Source organism: Alosa sapidissima, chromosome 17 (assembly GCF_018492685.1).
Source record: "Alosa sapidissima isolate fAloSap1 chromosome 17, fAloSap1.pri, whole genome shotgun sequence".
Taxonomy (NCBI): domain Eukaryota; kingdom Metazoa; phylum Chordata; class Actinopteri; order Clupeiformes; family Clupeidae; genus Alosa; species Alosa sapidissima.
Window position 1 is genome coordinate 3,711,253 of NC_055973.1, and position 16,000 is coordinate 3,727,252.

At 43.0% G+C, this 16,000-nt stretch overlaps 1 protein-coding gene across 1 annotated transcript; it reads right to left on the reverse strand.

Annotated features, from left to right (window-relative positions):
- Positions 1 to 30: 30 nt before the first annotated feature.
- Positions 31 to 12,328, reverse strand: nub1 (negative regulator of ubiquitin-like proteins 1). The gene is made up of 14 exons (XM_042067091.1): positions 11,870 to 12,328; positions 11,614 to 11,781; positions 11,467 to 11,528; positions 11,280 to 11,344; positions 9,909 to 10,076; positions 9,521 to 9,609; positions 8,452 to 8,558; positions 7,781 to 7,967; positions 7,416 to 7,523; positions 6,802 to 6,954; positions 2,790 to 2,936; positions 2,102 to 2,191; positions 1,487 to 1,673; positions 31 to 702 (listed from the first exon to the last, which is right to left on the reverse strand). Exons 1-14 carry the CDS (start codon positions 11,981 to 11,983, stop codon positions 551 to 553), a joined length of 1,797 nt encoding a protein of 598 aa, XP_041923025.1. The 5' UTR covers positions 11,984 to 12,328; the 3' UTR covers positions 31 to 550.
- Between the last annotated feature and the right edge of the window lie 3,672 nt (positions 12,329 to 16,000).

A 16,000-nucleotide genomic window follows, 5' to 3' on the forward strand; every position in this document is an offset into this window, starting at 1 on the left:
GTATTAGGAAAAATGACACTGTACTACTGATTTAAAATGAACTAAAGCAAGGATTTATTGCATGAAATATGAACACAATTACTACATGAACCACAGAAACAAACTCTGTGGCATTAGGAATTAAATGAACTGACAACAATTGCTTAACCATATGAACAAAAATGTCTCGAACACAACATAACTTAATTTACCAACCAAATGCAAAGTCTTTTAAATTCAAATTTAATTTAATTTAACTTTTAATCATCTTTGAAAGATGCAACAACAACAACATACAGTGTGAACTGTAACTAATTATTGCCAGTTCCATGGCTTAAATGTAAACTTTCAAGACAACTGTGTCTTCATATAGGGCAATTAATCAAAATCGCATTGTTTTTTTTTCCTGATCAACAAAATAAAATCCCACTCTTAAAGCCCTGAATCATTAACATTCAGGCCATCAAAGCTCAATTCCTTCAAGGAAACGTATTTCAGGACTTACAGTCTCCAGCAATGCTTAGCCCATAAATGTGCCAATAAGTGCTTTTCAAAATAGATGAACCTCCCTTTAGCAGGACGTTTCCTTTGTCTCCAGGTATGACCTCATCTTGGCGATGATTTCACTCTCTTCATCTAGTGTCAGGTCTAGATAGTCTTCCTCATGCTGAGGAATGTCCTCCAGAACCTCGTTCACCAGGTCTGCGTCCAGACTAGCTGTGCCTACAGGAAAAACATCAACCACATAAAATACCACCACCACCACATAAAACAACAAGAATAACACGATTTTCTTTACACAAACAGGTCTGGTTTTAAAGCCATGCTATCTGAGGCCCAAAAAACTACAGCCATCCAATATTGCTTTTCAGCCCTGTCCTTTGTTTGCAAATATTTCTCTGGATTCTCTGAATATTTGAATGATGTTATGTACGCTGGATGATGAAATGTCATTTCATGTTGAAGAGTATGTTTCTTATATTGTTGCATTATTTGCCCACACACGTTTTCACAGAATGATGAATGCATTAGCATCTTTACTTCTGAGAGACTCTGCCTCTCTGAGATGCTCTTTTTATACCAAATCATGGTGCCAGTTAACCCAGGTAGTTATGAAATGTTCCTTCTTCTATTGTCTTTATCATTACACAACTTTACCAGCCTTTAGTCGCCCCCGTCCCAAAGTTTTTGAGACGTGTTGCTGGCAACATATTCAAAATGACCTTATATTTTCCATGAAGGAGTCAAATGTGTAACTTTCAACATTTGATATGTGGTCTATGTCCTTTTGCAACTAAATTTGGGCTCACGAGATTTGGAGATTATCACATTCTGCTTTTATGTGTATTTTGCACAGCGTCCCAACTTTTTTGGAATTGAATATATATATATATATATATATATATATATATATATAGGGTATGTGTGTGTGTGTGTATCTGTGATATCTGTGCGAGTGGCAGAGATATAAGTGTGCACAAGTGTGTGTGTGTGTGTCTCCCTCTACCTGTTGACTCTGAGGATGTGCTGGGCTCCTCTGAGGGCGAGGAGGTGGAGGGTGGGGAGGGTGAGAGCAGCTCGGGGGGCAGCGTCCCCTGGTTGTCCAGCAGCAGCTGAGTGGCCTGGGTCACCTCCCAGTCCGTCAGATGCAGCGCCGCCTCCACCGCCTGCCGATCAAAGCCCAGGAATGCCAGCTGCACCGGGGAGAGGAGGACAGGTCAGGCTTTAGATGAATAAACACACGCACACACACACACACGCACACACACACACACACACACACACACACACACACACACAGGGTGAGTTAAGTTTCCCTTAAATATTCTATTTAAAGAAAAGAACAAAGACCCTGTGCACAGCCTTTCTTGAGTCCCAGGTGCTGGTGAAGTGCAGCAAGAGTATCAAGCCATCAAAATGGGAAAAGACGCGTTGTTCGCACCAATAACATAATCAGCAGGATATACCAGTGTGTGGTGATTTTTCACATTTTGATGGCTTGATACTATTTAGACTCTTGATGAATAGCAACCCAATGGAACTGTAGTAGACTGAGTCAAGATTGAACACATGATAAGCTGGTCAGTTGTGTGCAGTTGTGCCGATGATGAATGTCCAGTACCTGATCCAGCTTGGTCTGTTTGTCGGGCTCAGAGGGACTTGTGCTAGAGCTGCTGGCCGTATCCATGGCTTGGGATGCGTCAAGGAGGATCTGACAGAAAGAGCCGGTAAGGCACCCATCAACGCATCAGTGCAATGAAGCATTAATAAAAACGGATATTAAATAAATATACGTGTCGCGCTTCTGCAAGTCCAATTTATGAATGGACCAGTGTCCAAACATGTCTGCCCTATGGTTTACTGATTACTTTTGAGAGATTTTAAGCAATTTATCAGACTAGGCCTTGGTCAATGGTCATAAGTTAAATTCTACATAAAAACAACGATAAAATGCTAGGTTTCTGGAAAAGCTGCTTTAAACTATGGGTGCTGCCTAGATCAGAGGCAGACTTTCATGACTGAGCTGTATAAGAGATCTGTAGCCTATTAGGCTACTTTATAATAAACACTTTATGACTATGAGCCTGTATAAAAACGCGTTGGGTTTCCTCAAAATTTCTGTTTGAGAACCAGAAATGTAGATAGATAGATAACCTGAAATGTATTCATGTTGTTGTTCAGCTTTAATGATGCCAGATGTACAGCTGGATTGGCCTTTTCAGTAAACCCAATCTACCATGGCAGCTCCAGCTGTCACACAGCCAAATCAAGTGGGTGTGTGTGTTGTGTCCTACTAGTAGGGTGCTCACCCCATAAGCCGTGTCCACGTCCCCATTGGCCTGGTGCAGGGCCCGTGCTGCGTCTCGCTTGGCAAAGCCCAGCTCCACCAACGTGTTGATGCCCTCCTGTCTCCGCCTCCGCTTGCTCCGCTCCCTCTGTCTCATCTCCTCCTTATCCTGTTGGGTGCACGGTCCACACACACATACATTTAACAGGCATACATTTGAGGGCAGATGATATTAAAATAATGCTTTTTTCAAGTGTTCAAAATACTGTTAAGCTAACAATAACAAATACACCTCTTTACATTACATTACATTACATTACATTACATTACATTACATTTGGCTGACGCTTTTTAACCAAAGCGACTAACAACATGGTAAACAGTAAGTTTTTAGAACAATTCTCACAATTTTAGGACAGTTTAAAAAAAAACATTAGAGTACAGTAAGAATAAGTGCGTCGGTGAGTGCTGTTTTTAACAGTTACTTGTCAGTTTAAAACGGCTGGTGAGTGCTAGGATCAGTAAGACTTGTTGTAAGTGTTGCTATGAGAGTAGATGTTCTCTAAAGAGCTGGGTCTTCAGGAGTTTTTTGAAAGTGGAAAAGGATGTCCCTGCCCTTGTAGGAACTGGCAGTGTGTTCCACCAACGAGGAACAACAGATGAGAAAAGTTTGGATTGGCTTGAGCGTACCGGTGGTAGAGCTAGACGTCGTTCGTCAGAGGAGCGCAGCGGTCTGGAGGTAGTGTAAGTCTGTATGAGGGCATTCAAGTAGGTGGGAGCAGAACCGGAGACTACTTTGTAGGCAAGCGTTAGAGACTTGAATTTGATGCGGGCCGCCATAGGTAGCCAGTGTAGCTGGATGAGCAGCGGGGTAACATGTGCCCTTTTGGGTTGGTTGTAGACCAGGCGCGCCGCCGCGTTCTGGATCATCTGAAGTGGTTTCACTGCGCAGGCTGGGAGACCTGTCAGGAGGGCATTGCAGTAGTCGAGTCGTGAGATGACTATTGCCTGAACCAGAAGTTGGGTAGCATCTTGAGTCAAGTAAGTCCTGATTTTCCGTATGTTGTAGAGTGCAAAACGGCATGACCGGGCGACTGAGGCAACATGATCCGAGAAGTTTAGTTGGTTGTCAAGAACAACTCCTAGATTTCTTGCAGTCCTGGTCGGTGAAACAGACAGGGAGTCAAATTTGATGTTGATGTCGTGGTGTATGGTAGGTTTAGCTGGGATGACCAGCAGTTCAGTCTTTGAGAGGTTCAGCTGGAGGTGGTGTGCCTTCATCCATGTAGCTATGTCTGAAAGGCAATCCGAGATCCGTGCTGAAACCAGGGGGTCGTCAGGTGGAAAGGACAGATAGAGCTGTGTGTCGTCTGCATAGCAGTGGTATGAGAAGCCGTGCGAACGGATAATCTGTCCCAAGGAGGTGGTGTAGATAGCAAAGAGGAGGGGGCCCAGCACTGAGCCCTGGGGGACCCCTGTGGTGAGATGGTGAGGTGCGGATAGCTGACCAAGCCATGATACGTTAAACGAGCGTCCTGTGAGGTAGGATTCAAACCAGGAGAGAGCAGAACCGGAGATTCCCATGTCAGCGAGTATAGAGAGAAGGATACGGTGATTAACCGTGTCAAAGGCAGCCGATAAGTCAAGCAGAATGAGTACTGATGACCGAGCGGTCGCCCTGGCTTCTTTTAAGGCTTCTGTTACAGACAGCAGAGCCGTTTCGGTAGAGTGGCCGCTTTTGAACCCAGACTGATTTGGATCCAGAAGGTTGTTCTGTGAAAGGAAGTCAGAGACCTGTTTGGAGACTGCTCGTTCAATGCCTTTGGATAGGAAAGGCAGTAGTGGCGGTAGTTCTCGACTTGAGCAGGGTTGAGAGAAGCTTTCTTAAGTAACGGTGTTACCCGGGCCATTTTGAACGCTGTTGGAAATGTGCCGGAGGTTAGCGAGGCATTGATCACATGTGTGATAGCTGGAGCGATGGTCGGGCTGATGGACTGAAGTAGGCTCGTAGGTATAGGGTCCAGCGAGCATGTGGTAGGACGGCTGCATGTCAGGAGTCTGGACACTTCACTCTCGGAGAGAGGCGTGAATGCTGAAAAAGATGTTCCAGCAGTCCCTAGAGGTTGTAGGAGTGCGGTATCTGAGTCAGATGCGTTGAGTGGGCATGTAGAGAATTGACTGCTGATTGCCGCCACTTTGTTTGTAAAAAATGAGGCGAGGGTATCTGCAGTAAGGCTGGATGGAGGAGGAGGCAGCTGAGGGTTGAGTAGCGATTTGAAGGTTGAGAAAAGTTTTCGAGTGTCTGTAGCGCTGTTGATTTTGTCATTGTAGAAAGCAGTCTTAGCAGCAGTGATGCTGGCTGAGAAGGAGGTCAGGAGTGTCTGGTAGTTTTTGAGGTCGTCAGCTAGTTTGGATTTGTGCCATTTCCTCTCCGCGGCTCTGAGTTTGGTGCGCTGCGATCGGAGGGTATCATTTAGCCATGGATGAGAATGTTTAGATCGAGCTGGCCTTGTGGTAAGAGGGCACAGCTCGTCTAGACACGAGGTCAGTGTGGAGCAGAGCGAGTCAGTGGCTTCATTAACCTCCAGAGAGGAGAAGGTGTTGAGTGGAGGTAGACCGGAGGCAACCACAGAGGAGAAGTGCGTTGGAGACAGGTTCCGGATGTTGCGGCGGAACGTGACCATCGGCTGAGGAGCCGGAGGCTGTTCTGACAGGCTGACATTGAACTGGATGAAGAAGTGGTCAGAAAGATGGAGAGGCGTCACCATGAGGGTGTCTGTGCTGCAGTTCCGAGTGAAGATGAAGTCAAGCTCTTTGCCAGCTTTGTGAGTCGGTGGGCTTTGAACCAGTTCGAGGTCAAAGGAGTGGACCAGGGCCAAAAAGTCCGCTGAGCCTGGGGCATCTAAGTGGATGTTCATATCACCGAGAACAAGAAGCGGACAGTCATGCTCAGGGATGGAGGATAGCAGAGTGTCAAGTTCGTCAAGTTCTACCACAGGTTCATAATGAATTACATGCAGTAAATCTTTAGAAGTAGTTCACAGCCAAAACAGTACGTAGCTAAAGAGTAGTATATTATAGTGTTTGGAATCCCGGTCATCTTGCCTCCACATCATGGTGAGACATGTCACCCTCTCTCCATCTGCAGATAATTAGTTATTAACCGGAGTCTGGTGTGTCTTTGTCTGAGGTGGATGGCGTGTCTGGAATTGTTGTTTTTGTGACCCTGTCAACTGTAAGTTTATCTCTGTTCACATATTTGTAGTTTACATGTATTGTTTGTATAATGTAGTCACTATCTATACTTTGTAATCACTATCTATGGCTCCAGTCCAGTTAAATGCTCCGTTTGTAGCGTTAGATTGAATGAAACTGTCAGCGGTATGGGAGTCTGCAACGTGAGTAACGTGAACGCATTTAGTTTATGTATGTAATTGATAGACATGATTTATATATAACCTTTCTATCTATTTCATTTCTACTTACATGTTTAAGAATGTATATGTTGATTATGCACTTTCTCTATGATTCTTATTGATCATTCTAAGAATGGCTTACCCATTTTTGTTTGTAAATACTAATTTGCTACACAGCAGCCACTTCCCCCATAGGGTCACATTTTCAAACTCTAGATTCTAATGCTAAAGTCCCGGACCCAACTGCCTTTGCGCTTTTTCAGCAAAATTGGATTGTCCCTTTTCAGATGCTATCTGGCAGTACTACTCTACAACTAGAATACCATGGAGAAACAGCAGTGCCAAGGTAAAAAGAACAGAACAGCTCTAAATGTGAGCGGGTGGTCAATTAGTATTTGACAGAGAACTAGGAGGCAGTAGCGTATGGGACAGCAGATAACAACATGTTGCAGTTCCTCAAAACCATAGTTGATAAACTGTTAGCAACTTGGTTGATTGCAATAAAATTTCCCATTGCCAACCAACAAAGTTGCTAACTTGCTAACTTGGTTAGCAACTATGGTTTTGGGAAACGGGCCCAAGACTACAGGAGACAAAACCAGAAATTCTCGCACAAACCTTTCTCCTCTGACTGATGTGTTCGGCTGCTCTGCTCACATCACCGTGGCAAGCCCTCAGGCCCAGACGAGCCTCCTGGTCAGTGAAGCCCATAGCAATCAGCATTTCCAACTTGTCTGTGTCCAGACGTAACCGCTTAAACAGATCTTCCACCTGGAAAAAGCCATCCATGTTCATATGCCATATGTCAATACAGTACAGCCCAATATAAATCAATACAATAAAATACATGGCATCTAATAAAGTTTAAGTCAAGTGATGATATGCGATGTACTTTAAGAGTACTTCAGAGATTACTTCAGAGTCTGAAGAAGACGCATGGGAGTCAAAATGTTAGTAGTTTTGCACTAATAAAATTCACTAAAAGCTTTGTGTGCTCTGCTCCTGCTCCCTGGTCCTAGATAGACCTTGGGTCTCCTCATTGACTTTTGCGTCCTGTTCCGTAAGCACCAACCAGGCTGAAGCGCAAGTGACCCAATGCTAGTACTTTAAAAGTATTTTATCTGTATGTGACATCCTGACTGTCAAACCGGTGTCATTCTTGTACTCTAAGCTGTACCATGAAAGCTGTACCATGAATGTAGCTCATGAGCCAGAATACTTATGAAAAATACCTTGTTCAGTCTCTCTCGGGCCAGGTTGTCTTTGCCTTCATAATAAGCCAGCAGAGTCTGCAGAAGATATAGCCTCAGGAACAGGACCTCCTCGCCTCCTGAGCTCCCCTGAGGAATCAAACAAAAAAAGACTACATTATCCAGACTGCATCTCCATAAAAAAATTCAACCCAAGGTGAATGCTGCTGGTGTGTACCCTAAAAGAAGGAAAGACAATCATGAGCACCAATACAGCTAAAATGAAATCCAGAGCATTTGCATGTCAGGCTATACGGACTGTAAGGCACATACATCCTCCCTTATAAAGTCTCTGGTAACAGCAGGACATGGACAAGGCGTGTGTTACAGGCCTGAAGAGGAAGTACCTTGATCTGCAGCAGTCTCTGCTGCTGCTCACCGTAGCACTTGAGGAAGCAGTCCTCGGCGCGCTGGAGCCGCGACTTGCTGTCCGCCAGGCAGTCGAGGGCGTCCAACGCCTGGTAGCACCACACCACGTCCAGCTGCAGCACGGCATAGTTGTCCACTGTGTTCAGCAGTGTGGAGCCACACTTGCTGGAGGGAAATACATCATATGGGCGTGGAGTGCTTACTCCAGGGTGACGGCAAAGAATAGGCTCAAATGGAGGAACTCTGCACCATGTACCATAATACACACACAAACAAATGGTGCATGCAACTGCAAACATCTTGTTTTGTTTATTGGCAAAACAGAGTGCACCACATGGATTCCTTTGAAAGACTTTCAGTTTTTCAAGATGGTACAGATAAAAGACTCCAGAAATCCAGCGAGTTTTTACATAGATCTCAGTTTCTCGAGGATCTCAGTTTCTTCTTCACCGAGTACTGTTGGTACAAAAAAATGAAAACAATCGAGTTTTTGGACCGACAGTAGGCTACTCCGTGACCTCGAGAAGCAGAGATCTACTGTATGTGAAATCTATGTGTGGATTTCTCCTTTAAAATGGCTCTGGAGATTGTAACCACCTCTGCAAAACCTCTTATCTCCAAACCCAGCACTGAAAGAACGGGAGCTCACCTGAACTCAGTGTCGGCCTGCAGCAGGTAGCAGAGGGCAGCCTCGTGCTGCCTGCGCTTCATCAGTGCTCGGCCCTTCTCATGGAAGCCCATGGCCAGGATCAGAGCCTATCAAACGAGAGGTAACCTGAGAGTCAACTACAGTCCGATCCACTTAAAAAAGACTCCAAATGCAATTTTTCACATAGATCTCTGTTTCGCGAGGTCACCAAGTACTAAAATAACTTTATGGAAAAAGCGAGTACAGCTAGAGCAGTAATCTTTAACAATCACGCCCCCAGAGTGTAGCACTGAGCTGCCTGACTACTCTAGCTGTAGCAGCAACTCAAGATAGGTACAGTAACAATGATTTTTTTTTTTTCATACTGACTGACCTGGAGAAACAGAGATCTATATGAAAAATGAGTTTTCCTATATGAGTCAGAGTTTTCCTTTAACCCATTTACTCCTATAATGCCTGCTAAAAACGCCTATAGAATCCTATGGCATTCTAGACTAAATAACCTTATTTCCTGAGGGTTTTCTGAAAAAATACTAAGAATTGTCTACCAAAACCTTAATATCTAAGCCTCTGTAGCACCTAGAAACATGAAATAAAAAGCATGCTGCGCTACACAGCAACCAGCGGGAGATTCAATGTTGCGCTATGCAGCAACCGGCGGGAGATAGAATGTTGCGTCGTGCAGCATCCGGCGCGAATAGGTGAAGAGGTACAATCCACGATTCTAGTGAAGGGCTTGCTGATATTTAAGCTAAATAGCTAATCAAAAAACCCAATGTTCATGAAGCATTGTGTTATATGACTCCGTAACTCAGTCCCAGCCAATGCTTGACATGTACAGAGCCAGTAGGAACAGTACTGGCTGTTGAGCACACATACAGAATGGACAGCTAGATTACTCTAAAGAGCAATTCATTGAATTTGGATGTTGGATGAGACTCACAGACTCCATCTTCCACACAATTATAAAAGAAAGAATTGGTTCAAGTTCCTACAAATCACGTTTGATGTGTAAAGATATTTTTTCTTATCAAATGCTATAAGACATAAATACAATTTACTATTTCACCTTTTTCTCACTAGGAGGAATTGTAAGAGGGTTTCCTTTCTGATCAGCAATCTCCAAAAATGGAGTAGTCATTGGGTCCTCACTGCCATCTGTATATATCAACAAACAGAGCGCAATTCATATGTTATACAAACAGGCAATCCTTCCACATTTGTCAAAGATTTCCTGTTATTCTTTTACCCAAAATGCACTTTATCAGATGGAGCAACCCCAATTGTGTTGCACATGCAACTGTACAATGACAATAAAGGCTATCTATCTTTCTATCTATCTATCTACCGGTATCTATCTTTCTATCTATCTATCTATCTACCGGTATCTATCTTTCTATCTATCTATCTATCTATCCATCATGGCTGCCATGGTGGGTTTGTGTCCAGGGACTTGCCTCTCTCGGACAGGATCTGGAATCCTTTCTGAGTGCGCTGCATGCCCTCATCCTGCGATTTCTTCTTCTCCTCCTCCTCAGTCATGGCTTGTATGCCCTCGGGCTTGCTGACCTTCAGCACCATGATCTTGCTATTGGTCATCACTTTCTGCTCATCCAGCCTCTTCTCTGTAAGGCAGAGGAGTCAAGTCATGCATGGTAGTTACTAATACCTCATTCCTCAGACCCTCGAGATTTACACATATATGCAATGCATAATGTTACATAATAACTTTATACACCAGCTCTGCACCATGCTGTTTAAACTGGCCCAGACTGTGCAAGCTGAGTTGATACGGCCTACGTCCTGTACAGGTGGAGCACACTTACACTGGCTCCATGACTCTAAATGTTTGAATGTAACATAATGAATTGCTTAGATGCTTATTAGACACACTGCCTACTAAGAAAATGCAGATATCTGGTAGTTGACTAGCAGTTGTTCATGAGGATACACCACCATGGTTTCAAATGCATGCAAACAAGCACAATAGGCTTAATATAGCATTTCTTTTTTGTTAATTTTGAGCATTGTCATTTCCAATAATACACAAGGGAAATATGTATTGTCCGATGGTTATTATCGTAAAACAAGTCACAACAGGGTGAACAGTGGGGTATACTATGAAGCGCGTTAAGACATATCTAGGCTATGTAGACATATCGAGGCTTGACAAAGCCTTGACTCAGGGGTATACGTTAAGTGATACTACGATTGCAGTTATGTGATATATTTGTGAAACTAGGCTTTCAGCTCCGATCTGTGCGCGTTCTCGGTGTTGGGATGACTTTGGCCAATCGTGTAACGTGGAAACGCACAAGACCACCTCTATTTAAAAACAATTACTTCCGCATTCATGAGTGATAGCTTAATCTACACTGCGGTCATTTTTTGTGTCTAACCTATAACATCAAATAAATCAATTGTCATCAGTTGTTGTATGGTATGCACGTCCATAGTGGGATATTTGCACGCACAGCACTATTAAAGCGCATTCGAGATCCAAAATGTTAGTAGAGGCGGAGCTCCACCTGTAAGATATATGACAGAATCCTACCACCATGGTGATATAGCGACACTAAAACAGATCCACTTTCGTGTCACAGCATAGCCTGGCTTTGAGCGCAACATACCTCGCTAACCCACTAATCGAGATTCGTAGTACACTCCACTGGACTCCAAATACCGGGAAGGTTGGTTATGTTAATAACCACGGGAGAGTGTGAGATAAAAGAGTTCTCTAAATCAAATAAAAGCTGGAGACTAGTCCTGGACTTCCTGCAGCTGTGCTGTATAATCAAGAATATCATTGTTGAGAAAAAATAACATACTGGGATCTATGGTCCTTCCAGACAAAATGAGTTTGAAGTACTTCAAACCAAAATCTTCTTTTATTCTTGAAAATAAACAAGAGAAAACAAGGGAACATCAATACACAAGAGAAACAAGAAAATATCAATACATTAACAACCCAATTAACCTCCCAATGACTGATAATTCAAAAACATCCTAAACTACCTGTTTATTATGTCTTGAGCAGGGACATCCAGCCTGGTTTCCAGGTAATGCTTCTTTTTATCCTAAAAACATTTTGAGGACATGTCAAATGATGAATACAGTTCACATATGCCTGGGTAAAAATAGCATTTGCCTATAGCTTGATACCTTTCTCTCATCTCTGGGGAGGACTATTTCCAATGTGGCCACACATTTCTCCCTGAACAACTTGTTTCCAGATCCCTTGTGGACAGCCTGTGATCTTATGGTTTCCAAAGCTACTTCCACATCTAGCAAAGGAACACCGACCAGAGGTGCGTATTTTTCAGCAAGCTCCTAAAAATATAATTTAAAAACAGCAATGATTATCTTCATCTTGTACCCGTGTAAGTAAATGTAAAGAGCAGAAGAGCTGGCTACTTACATGCATTTGCTCCTGTCCGACCCCATTTTCAGTTGTGTAAGGGGGGTTCCATAGTTGAATTTGATCATTTTTTAACTGAGTTACTAACTTGGATTGAATATTTTGTTCTGCCATCACAGCGTTGGGAATGTGGGTAGCTGTCTAAATCGAAAGTAGTGAACTAGGGGAATCCCCAGACCTTCCTTCCTCCTTAGTTAGTTAGGCAGCCACCAAGCTAACAAGCTCACAAGCTAACACGCTAACAAACCACTCTCCCTCAATGACAATTGCTGAACAAACTCATAGCTATCATACTGTCTTCAGGCGACAGAAAGGCAGGTTTTCAAGAGACAACTATAGCCTTAAGACGTAGTATGACTGGTCTTCGAACACGCTTGTGGGTCTTGCAGGTACACACACAGACAGATATCACGCGTTACATGGGGTTGTTGTTGTTTTGCTTTGTTATTTTTTTACACTTCCGGTATGACGACGCAATTCCAACATCCGAACTTCCCTGTCGGGTCGCTCGCAGTTGCTAGATGGCTTTCTTTACGCGTAGCGCCATCTACTGGAATGGTCTGAATCTATGCAAAGTCGGTGGAGGACACTTGCAAATGAGTCATGTTTTTTGAAGATGGAACTTACTTGATAATGTGTTGAAAAACGTTTCTGTTTCTAAGGTCTGACCAATCAAAGTTGCAGTAGGCTATCGGTTGACATTAACTGATGAAATCCTGTATGGACGAAGTGAGCCATTTAGCCCACATGTACATGTATTAATTTAGCAGACTTGTTGTTAGACCGATGTCAATTATATATTACAAGGGCCAATGTCCCCGAGCAACTTGGGGTTAGAGTTTAGATTCTCTGCCCGAGCCCGAGCTCGAATTTGACCGCGGGCCGGGTCGGGCCGATATTTCCAGCCACTATCCTCGGGCCGGGCCGGGCCGGGTCCTTGATCAAGCATTTTTTTTTTTTCAAATCATTAGCCTACTTGGGTGGGGAGCTAAAGCTATGCCATAGTCAGAGTCAGAAATATTATATATTTATCAAAGTAGGCCTAAGTAACAAGTGTATACAAGTTAGGCTCAGAGTTACAAAATGTAATTTGTAATGTCATCTGCGCAACACGTGCCATGCGCAGCTTCTCCACTCGCACGCATCACACCGGGCCTGCTGTGCTGTAGGCCTATTGTGTAGCTTAAGTGCAACGTGAAGCTTGAAGATGAAAATAGGAGAAATAACTTCGAGCAAGTTTGGAGAAAAGTCGGAGGTATGCATTTGTCAGGTATGCTTTGTTGCGTGCATTAAGTGCGCACGATGTTCACCTATGACAGAAAAAAGACTTAAGATGAACATGAAGCAGGCTTGCCATGACAGAAATAATGATAGCCAGCCTTCAATGTCCTCTTTTGTCACTTCTCCATTTCTCCAAGCATACACCTGAGAGCGAGGCAAGCCCTCACAGAGAAATGCGTTGAGTTTTGCTGCAGGGACATAATTTTACCTTGTAAGTGACGTTTCTTCATTCGGATTCATTTGCAATCCATTACATTCTGAATAAACAAACATAGTTTAGCCTACATTCTTCATCCTCCGTTGCATTATTCATTAATATAATTCTAAACGGATTTATAGCTCAAATGTCGGGTTTAAATCGGGCTCGGGCTCATAATTACAGTTAATGTGTCGGGCCGGCTCGGGCACAATGTGCACGGGCTCGGGTAGGGTCGGGCTTGATTTTTTGGGCCCGATCTCAGCTCTACTTGGGGTTAAGTGACCTGCTCCAGGGCACGAAGGTGACAGCCGGGAATATACTGTAACCCACAACTTTTCAGGCTACTGCATGCTGGCCCAACTCCTTATTCACTACCACCGCCAATCGGCATTGCAGACGTAATGTGAGGAAATGTGCTCATTGTGGGCAGTGTTCGAATTATACTGTGAGATTCGGGGGGTACAGCTATTTCGACTGATGATGTCACTCTCCATTTTATAAAGGCTACACACATGATTTCACACTTGTGGTTCACAGTCAATTTTCCTTCAAAATATAGGTCATATGATCGTGACTGGCTGGCCGACACGTTAAAAGAAACTAGTCATACTAGCAAGCACAATATACCTTACACGTTATGGGAAGGGTTGAAATTGGGTTAACACTGTCTCAATGTGCGCCCCGTGCGTAAAATTGCGCGCCACAGTCAAAAATATTTTTTGGTATAGCAGTGCAATGCAAACATGGAAATGCATACAGACCAATAGCACGAAATGGCAAACATGCAACTTAAATTTAAGACCCAGAATTGTTTACAGATGGGCCACAGAAAGTCTCCCATTTAATAGCCAAGTTCACCTAAAACAAGGCCTACCTTTGGTTCATTTGATTCGTTTTTATTGGATAGCCTAAGCCTACTAAACGTCAAGCAAATAAAAAAAATTACTTGTTCACGGTTGGGAAAACAAATATCTTCACGTTGTTAGCCTCTAATAATGGCAACGAGGAATGACAATTCAGGTCCAATTGATTAGTATATGTTCACGTAGCGTTTCGTTTCAAACAAACTGCAGGTAACATTGCAATTATGGGTGTATGGGCATTTGCTTAAAAAAGGTTGAGAACCACTAATCTACATGCGAAATTCTCTGAATATTAGTGCAGATTCCTTCTTGTTAGGACATCAATGCACAAAATGATAAATCGCCTCATTAAACCTCTCCCCGTGTCTATGTAACTGGCGTGTGATTGTAGGCCTGATTTCTAAGCTAAGCAGCAGCGATGGTCGCGGCCGCTGAGTGAAGGGAGACCTCCGGTTAAACCAACGATCTTGCTACTCAATGTTTTTCTAAAGTTGGTTATCATGTTACAAAGGCAGTGAATTATTAGACAAATGGCCAGTTGGCCACCGCTTGTTAACCCATTCGTATATCAGGCTTTTGCAGCCTACACTGTGCATTTGTTTTAATTCGTCAGTATTATATTATAGCAAAGAAAACAGTTTGAACATACCAGAAAAATGGTACAGCCCAATTGGGGTGAGGATTTGAAAATCGTATTTCATTAGATTATATCCTGAATTGTTGGTATGTGATTGTAATACTGCATTTAATTACATGCAATATTGGATAGCATTACATTGTATTACATTTTTCAATACTCGCACATGCTCCCATCAGGAATTTTTATTGATTTTCACCCGTGTGTAACGTTTCGAGCTAAACGCTCTTGATCAGACTTGAATATCAGACAGACAGTCGCCATATTTAAACAAGTACCAAAGGTCACATGACCCATCAGAGTGATATATTTAAATAGATTTACAAAACACTTATATACATATATACACAACGTCATAATATCTACAAAAAAACATGCACTTATAGAAAAACATTTATATACTATACTTTGTAAAAACAATTTCTTTTTTAAAAGTACAAGCTTCCACCCTATCAGAGTACTTGGCTGTGTATCAGGCCGCATTAGGCCGTCATAATAAGTAAACATGATATTGGCGTCTATTCAGTCTACAGGTTACTAATCATACATTTCTATAAAGGAGACTACATTCACATTTAGAAAATATAACCATATCCAAAGAGCACTTCACACCGTCGAGTCGAGACACATCACAGAATCAGTTACAGAAAAGGCCTAATACTGAAGTCTTCATTTAAACCTTTAGGTGCCATTGTATCCAGTGTGTAAATCCAGTACAGTTCACGTTTAAGAAGTAGAGTGTCAATATGCCCCCCCCCCCCCCTCCGGGGACTCTTAATAGATTCTATTCCGATGTATTTTAGAGAAGCCACATTATGTCTAGCCTCTTTGAAGTGAACTGCCACTGAACTTTTCATATCCTGATTACGAATTGCGGATCTGTGTTCTGTTATCCTGGTTTTGAGTGCTCTTGTGGTTTTACCCACATAGGCCAATCCACAGGGGCAAAACAGCATATATATTACATTTTTTGTTTGACACGAGATGATGCCCTTAATTTTGTACTTTTCTCCTGTGTGGGGGTGATTGAATGTGTGTGTTTTGTATGTGAAGTTGCATTGTTGACAATTTCCACATTTATAGTTTCCCGATTGGACATTGCTGAGAAAGTGTGTAGGGGGAGGAGGTGGTAAGTCCGCCCTAACAAGCAT